At 39.5% G+C, this 8,027-nt stretch overlaps 1 protein-coding gene and 1 long non-coding RNA gene across 3 annotated transcripts; one reads left to right on the plus strand and one right to left on the minus strand.

Annotated features, from left to right (window-relative positions):
* LOC135675655 (protein CHLOROPLAST IMPORT APPARATUS 2-like) lies at positions 1 to 3,763 on the minus strand. Of its 2 annotated transcripts, XM_065186020.1 has the most exons (4): positions 2,060 to 3,763; positions 1,795 to 1,959; positions 221 to 306; positions 1 to 55 (listed from the first exon to the last, which is right to left on the minus strand). In XM_065186020.1, exons 1-3 carry the CDS (start codon positions 3,089 to 3,091, stop codon positions 247 to 249), a joined length of 1,257 nt encoding a protein of 418 aa, XP_065042092.1. In that variant the 5' UTR covers positions 3,092 to 3,763; the 3' UTR covers positions 1 to 55; positions 221 to 246. The 2 variants fall into 2 exon arrangements, with proteins under 2 accessions (XP_065042092.1, XP_065042091.1); XM_065186019.1 differs by having other exon boundaries at positions 1 to 306.
* On the plus strand, positions 3,751 to 7,173 carry LOC103986763 (uncharacterized). Its single transcript, XR_010513952.1, has 3 exons — positions 3,751 to 3,878; positions 4,458 to 4,562; positions 6,929 to 7,173. It is a non-coding gene; the product is annotated as an uncharacterized LOC103986763 (long non-coding RNA).
* Positions 7,174 to 8,027: the final 854 nt, after the last annotated feature.

Here is an 8,027-nt window from a genome sequence, read left to right on the forward strand (position 1 = left end):
TTAAAGGCCTAATATACCTCTCCTTGATGCCGGAGAATCTTATTAGCACTTTGACCTTCCACATTACATTGACATAAAGTCAAATGATGAGAAGAAAAAGGAAACAGAACATAGGGAAAAAAAGATTAAGATTCTCCGGACAAAATCTCATTATGTTTGGATGTCTCAAATTCTAACTCATCCTAAACAACACTTGGAAGCTTTAAGATGGAACAAAAACCTTGATGTCTTCTGCAACTATGGTTTTCACTGCCGCTCTTCCTCTATGGCTTGCTGGAGAAGGGATGGCCTCCTCACAAAGCGACCCTGCAAGAACAGCAGTGGTTGGAAAGAGATCAAGCGTAAGTGTAATAATCAATTTTCAAATAATAGTAAGAAAGATACTATTAGTCAGTCCACCATCAAACCAAATAAAAGAAGAAAAAAATTAATATAAACATTTTAAAATAAAATTATTATTTAAAAAAAAATATTTATAGGATCTCTCAACTACGATATCGCCCTTTCTGTAAGGTATTTTTTATAGTTTCTTTTCTAATGTTCATCTTTGTCGTAATGAAAGTACTGATCTTTATCCTTTGTTCGGTCTTTCTTTCTTAGCAACCATTACTTTACCCGATTTACCTTTGCCCTTATCCTTAAGAAACTTTTTTGTCATTCTTTTCTTTCTGATCTTACTAGAATTGGTTTCTTTTTTTTAATAGTGCTCTTTGTCTCTTTCAACATATTAAGGAGCTCAAAAAACTTAGATGAATTTATATATGTAAATGATATTTATTTATAGAAGTAAAATAACAATTTAAATCAAGATACTTTTCTCTTTAAAATTCTATCTAATAACTTATTTAAATGATAAAAGATAAAAATCTAAAATATTTCAAAAGACAATACTTTAAATAATAACACTCCATATTTTTAAAGATAAATCCCACTTCGAACATCTTCAAACGAGCCTTCGGAGAAAGATTTGATAAATATATGATATGACCCAAGACTCCTTGAAGCATATTTTCTCGGATCAAATATTATTCAATTTTAATATATTTAGTTCTTGCATGATAACTTAGATTTATAGTCAATTTTAAGATATTTTGATTGTCACACTGTAAAATAATTGGTTTGTTAATGTAATAGTAAATATATTCGATTAAACATCTTAATCATATACATTTTTGAGATTGATTGGTGTTTTTTACTACATAAGATACAAACAGAAATATGTAAAAAACATAACTAAAAGTGATTTCTAGTTGTGTCCTTCCTCTCTTTACGACATCTCAATTCCTATAGATATTTCTCTATGAGGTAAGACTATAAATATCATATCTTATAATTAATTAAAAATTTAAATATCAAATCTACCACTATTGTAATTTATAGTTAAAAAATATTATCCTAAAGATATTAAAATATAAATAGGAAGTGATCATATGTAAGTGTAATCAAATTTTAAATAGTAATAAAAAGGTATTACTAGTCTAAAATCAAACTAAATAAAAGAAAAAATTAAAACAAAAGTAACTAATAATAATAATAATAAACAAAAATATTTAGAGGATCTTAAACCACTATTTGATTTGAGCCTGTAAACCTAAACACTTACATATGAATGGATGTAGACATCATTTATTTATAGATATAAATAATAATTTAAATATTTTTATTTTTTTTATTTTAAATGTAATTATTTTATTTAAAAAAGAAAAAGAAAAAGAAAAAGAAAAAAAATCTAAAAACTTCTAAAACATAATACTTAAAATCCTGAAAGAGGAGAGATAAAAGTCTCGAGCTTGCCTTCATCCTGGGCCGCCGGTCGGCGTTCGTTTTCCGCACTTGGTACCGGATCATTTTCGAGAACAGTCGGCTCCTCCGCTTCTCCTTGTACCTCAGAACGCTCGCCTCCCTGACTCCGCCGACGCCCGCCGCGTCAAGAAAGAGATCGATGTCAGCCAAACTGGCCTGCGAAACCAAACCGCCAGGATGAGCAGAGCAGTCCTTGGAGAGAGAGAGAGAGAATTCGAGTGATTTGAACTGATAAAGATGGAGACATGATGCTTACGAGAGCGTCGGCGGATGAATTCGGCGAGTCAGGGCCGTCTGAGAAGATGGAGCCGCTGTCAGACCATGCATTGATGACCTCCTCGTGGCTCAGTTTGAGCCCCAGAGAAGCCTTCAGCTTTTCCTGCGGTGGGTTGGGAGTAGCGCTTGCGGAATTCTTCGTGCCATCCACTTCCTCCTTGTCCACCTTCTTCTTCTTCTTCTTCTCCAAAGCCGGCGGCGTCACCGTGGCCGTCGCCGTCGACGGGTTGATATCTGGAGTGATGTCTCGAACTGGTACTGTTGGAGACCTCCACCAGTAGCCCTCATCGCTGTTCCTCAGCGCTCGCTGCAAGTTTCTTCTGAGCCTGAACCCGAGGCCGAGCTCGAACTTGCCGCCCATTTTGCATCCGATGAGACTCCGAAGCAAAGGATTGATGCCGGAATTGGAGTGATTCGATCCCTCACTTGTGTCGTCGTCGGTGGGAGTGTTCGTGTTGAGGTTGCCCATTATGCTGTCGATGCCCGCTTCGACCTCCTGATCGAGAATGGACTCCGCGTCGAAGTCGTCATCATCGTCGAAGGGGTTCGGGGAGTTAGGCTCCCAGGAGACGTTGCTCACTGGGCTCGTGCACTCCTTCTCGAACGGAACCTTAAGCTTGAGCTCGACGCGTACGGCGGCGGGTTTCTCGGGCTGAATCTTGTCGATTAGGAAGCCGGCGTCGCCGAGGACCGGGAAGGGCGGCAGGAGGTCGGAGGATTCAGGGAAGGAGGCAAAAGTTCGAGGGTTCTTGGACAGCTTCTTTAGGCTCTTGGTGGAGAAGATGTTGGGGTAGATGGTGGAGAGGAGCGCGGCGGCCTCATTGTAGGTCTGATTGGGTCTCTTCCGCGGAGTTCTCGCCCTCTTGATGGAGATTGTGTTGCTCGATTCGGAGAGGGTGGAAGAAGGCGAGGAAGAGTCCGACGAGCGGCCCGACGACGGAGACGATGGCTTGACGATGTCGAGGTCGAAGCCGTAGGCCCGGCCACCGCCGCCGCCGAGGCACGACGACATGGTAGCTCGATGAAAACGATGCAATTGTACAACCTACAAGCCTCAGAATTCTATGCTTCAGATGAGTCTGAGACCGAAAACAACCAAAATCTACGCCTAAAACCCTAAACCTTTACGGAATTCTGCTCCTCTATTAGAACATTCAGACAGAAAATGTCCAGCATCCGACAGAGATGAGAAGGGAATGAAGAACAGAAGCAAGATTGTGAAGCGACCAAAACCCCTAAACCCTTTAGCAGAAAGGGAATCAAGTAATTGACCTGAATCCCAAACCAAAACAAGAAGATGGAATCCAAAAATCCAGATTGAATTCTTTGCTGCAGCAAAGATCCATTCTTTGGATGAAGGGAGAAACGACCAGCAGCTGATGAACTGATGAACTCAATTCGTTGCAGGCCAAAATCCAAACTTTCGATTCTGAATACTCCAAAGCTTGAAGCTTTGCTCCACCGCCCGTCCTAGAACCGAAATTTTCATTCGGGAAGAAGGTAATCGAATCGAAACCGACGAGAGTCCATAAAATGCTTCCTTTTCTCAAGCACCTAACGAGAACAGAAGTCGATTCAAATGTTACAGAGGACTCTTATTTCAGAGAACAAAACAGGGGCAGGTCCTGCTTCCCAGAATCTACAGAAGATTGGATCTGAAGAGCCTGAGAACGGATTGGAGACGGTGAAGGCAGCGCGTGAAGGGATTCTAGAGGGCGGGGGCGGAGAGGCGCTTTAGAAACCGAGCAAGAAGGGAAGCGACAACAGTCTATCATCCATGTTCGGTTGGACCACTGCAGGTCTCGCTCTCTCTCTTGTCTGCTCCTCCATTGGTGATTTGGTGGTGTTGTGGAATGATTTTCATGTTGTGCTGTGACTCTTATGCCCCCTCACACTGAGTGGCTCCAATGTCACTGCCACTGCTCCATAAATTAGTGTGCACTTTTGGTGCATGACAAATTGCTGAAGAAATGCCTGTTAGAAAGTTGTGTCTTACCTAGTTTATAATGCAGTATAACAATGATTAAGAAAAACCATTTTGAGAAGGCCAGCAATGGCAGCAGATTTGTATGTGGAAATATAGTTTGTGGTCAGGTCACTATCTCTTTGTGCAGATTTTTGCTTGTTGATGTCAAATAAACTCCTTTTCCATTAACATTTCAGCTCTTGTTTGCTCCAAATTTAGTTTCAGCTTTGCATCATATGCTAGTTCCTATTCACAGTGTTGTTTATACTGTGTCAAATTTAGGATCAAACATTATAAGAAAATGACTCCATAGTTCAACTTGTAGTATTGACATAAAATGCATTGATAGCAGATAACATTCATTGTTCTTGATGTTAATTGTGCTTTGTTTCTCTTTTTTGTTTGGTGACAGATGCATAGTGGTACATATCAAATTTATAGGACTCAAAATTGAAGGAAGATTCAAAGATAATGAGGGAACCTCACAGAAGTCTCAGAATATCCAACACACATCCAGGTAACCTATGATAATCCAAAATGCTGCTATATATCTGATTATAACAGTACTTCAATTTCAGATTCTTTTAGTTTTTATTATCTTCTCTGTCAATCCAGATTCAAATTATTCACAAGTCAAATCTGAAATTATTACTAATATATTATATGGGCGTACCAAGTGCACAAACAAATTTCATAAACTTTCAGAAACAAATTTCATCTTTCAGGGATCAACAAATTATTACTAATATATTATATGGGCGTACCAAGTGCACAAACAAATTTCATAAACTTTCAGAAACAAATTTCATCTTTCAGGGATCAACAAATTATTACTAATATATTATATTGTATGATTAATTAAAATATAATCTTTCAGGGATCAACATAAACAAATTTCATTATCGTTTATTTTTTACAAAAGAGCATAATTAAGTACCAATCAGACATCTCAAAGATATGGTGCCGAAAATATATGATCTATTGACATAATAAGAAGTAAGAATACTGAGAGGTTATATCTGTGAACATTTGATTCAAGCAAGTGTTCTTTGGTCTTTCCATGCAATTCAAATTAGTCCCACTTGTAACACATAGCAGTAGTTTCCTCAAAGCCAGGGTTAGTTCTGTCAGCTCCCCTCCTTGGGGATTACTGAAGCCATCATCTTACACCATCCTGACCTTTGTTGAGGGCATTGCTATCTGTTGACATGGCTCTCTTCCATTGGCTGCAGTAGATTTTGGGGCCTACAAGTCATGAGCTTTGTTGGCCCTCAGGTCACCTCGTGAATCCAGATGAGGCTGAGGGCATGTCTCTCTTCGGATCTAACAAGGAGACGTCAATGATTCGAGCAGTTTGGCCTCGCTTCTGCATTTAGTGTGTGGTACATTTCACTCCTACGTTGGTGTCCTGCGTTCAGTCACCAATGATGTGAAGCTTTTCACCTCAAGTGATATTTTAGCTAAGGTCTGAGAGCTTCTACAAGGATTGCTTGCATGATTTGGATGTCTAGGATCTTTATAGAAACTGAGAAGAGGATATTACTTTTAGTACTCTGTCAAATATCTTTTCCTTGTCCTGATATTTTGAGGAACTAGGAAGATTTGCAGACAAAAGAAATAAGCTTTTTTTTTCTCTTCCTTTTTTCCTTTCCTTTTCATTTTTCGCACTAGCGGTGGTGATTTTTGCACTAGGTGGTAACATGCCCACCAGACAAAGTTAGTGATCATCTCCAGAATGATTTGGTTGCACTAAACTGATCAGTAGCATTTGATCTCATACTATTACCAGTTTCTGAGTTTAACATCTTTGTATGTGAGCTTGAGTTGTATATCTAGATTAAGAAGATATCATCACCGATGCAACATCTACATCCTTAAAATGGTTCTTGAAGGCACTAGGATTCAGCATGGTTGATCATTTTGCATGAATTCAGAACAAATAGTGAAAAAGCTTGACATCTAAAACCATTCCTCAGGTGCCTTTATCCCTTTACCAGAACACTACACCCCTCTGACCTGGTGTGCCTTATCCCTTCATTGGATGATCTGGAGGTGTTATGGCCTCTTGATATGGATAAAGAGGCTGTGGAGAGTCCTTCCTTCACATGATACTTGAGAGAGAGAGAGAAGGTTGGGGGACCAATCATCATAAAGTTTGTACCCATCAAGAAAGAGGCATCTAAACCTCTGAAGGACAATAATATTCCCATTTCAGTCATGTACTGTTTCTACTTTCTCTGGTGGAAGTCTATTAGCTTCAAAATTAACAGATACTCTCTTCAACCATGAAGTATCAATTCCGTACTTAATGAGGCTACTCCATTCTGCATGAACTGAAGTCTGATCTTTACTTTGGTCCAAGAACATACAAAATCTATTTATTACTTGGTGGAAGAAGGCTCCAATGTCTGTGTCACAAGCCAATTTCTTACCTTATCACCTTCCAAGCCATGAGACTTGAACTTTTAAGGTCCTCAGAACTGACACGTTTATGTTGATCTGATGTCCATTTTCAATTACCTTCGACATCATTTGAAATTTTTTTTTTTTGACCCTTTTCATAACGAAATCCCTCCAGATCTTCTCATTTTACTCTTCTTATCTGAATATCTTCTTCTGTGGCCATGGATTCTCTGTGCTGTCCTAATTGTCATCGGACATAGGCAATAAACTATCAGTGGTAATCGAATTAGACTGACCAAATGTGAGGCTGAACATCTGAAGAAAATTTAACATGGTTTTTATCTCTCATTCTTTAGCTGCAAAAATTCTACTGTTTTGATAGACTTAGAGTTGCATTTTCCAGAAGGTGAGGAACTCTGCTTGATTGCTTTTGCAGAAACTAGAGTTATAAAACCTAATGAGATGTGAATAAGTTTTCAGGTCTGTCTTCCTGCCAATGCCAAATTGCAGCTGCAGTGGCCCCATCAAAGCACAAGCTAAACTGGAGGAGGGACTTCTTGCAGTTTTACCAGCATCTCTGCATCATCTGCATAGGAAAAGGGCAAAGTTAAGGGGATGGGTCACCATGGTTTGTCCAAAGATGGTATGTGGTCCATGTAAACTTTTCCTGCTCATGCAATGACAAACCTTTTCCTAGATATGCTTTTTCCATATGAAGATTTGGTAGGAGGACTGTACATTGTCCAGTTTCATCAGATTCATAGATGAAAACAAATCAAATCCATAAACTATAGCTAAGCAGTTTGTCAAATCAAACTAAATCATGTCCTACTATTCTGGTTTTCTAATACAGTTTTAAGTTTTTGGTATAGACTGAATTATTGTTCAAAACCATGATTATTACCACTTAAATACAGACTAATAAGAATGGTAAGTCAAAGATATTTCATATTTAAATGGTTTGGGATATAAAAAATTGTATTGACCATCAAACCATCATTGAGACCAGCATGTCACTCTGGGTATTGAATGATGTATCTCTAACAAGGTTTTATACACCTTTGGAAACTTTTAATATAGATTAGTGACGTAATTTAAACCTGTTGTGGTCCTTTATGTCGTGTCATGGGGGTTGGTATCGTTTGGTTCAGTCCCGATTGCGCTAGAGCGTCCACGTAGGTGTCCAAGACAAAGATGAGAATGTCGGGTCGGTGGCTGGTGTCTCCTGAGCCTACCCAAGGTGGAGCCTGGATTTTCTTTGGCATCGCTTTCCTGCACAATAGGTCGATGTTGGGAGGGGGATTCTTGATTCGACCTCTCCAAAGCTTAAGTTAAAATTTGGAGTATTTGGAGCGTTCGAGGTCCGATCCTCTAACACTGGCCAAGGGATTGACATTTATAACTGTTGCATAGGGTTGGTCGTATGCAGGTCATTAATGGTTGTCGATGCTCCAAGCGACCGATCCGTATGGTTCGGACGGTGCAGGTCGACCTGTATGGTTCCACGTTGTGCGGCGCCCCCTTTACGATTTTGGGCGGCGTGGGCATGACCATGCGCCGCTATCGAGCTAACCGCGTC

The sequence above is a fragment of the Musa acuminata genome, chromosome BXJ1-6, assembly GCF_036884655.1.
Source record: "Musa acuminata AAA Group cultivar baxijiao chromosome BXJ1-6, Cavendish_Baxijiao_AAA, whole genome shotgun sequence".
Classification (NCBI taxonomy): domain Eukaryota; kingdom Viridiplantae; phylum Streptophyta; class Magnoliopsida; order Zingiberales; family Musaceae; genus Musa; species Musa acuminata.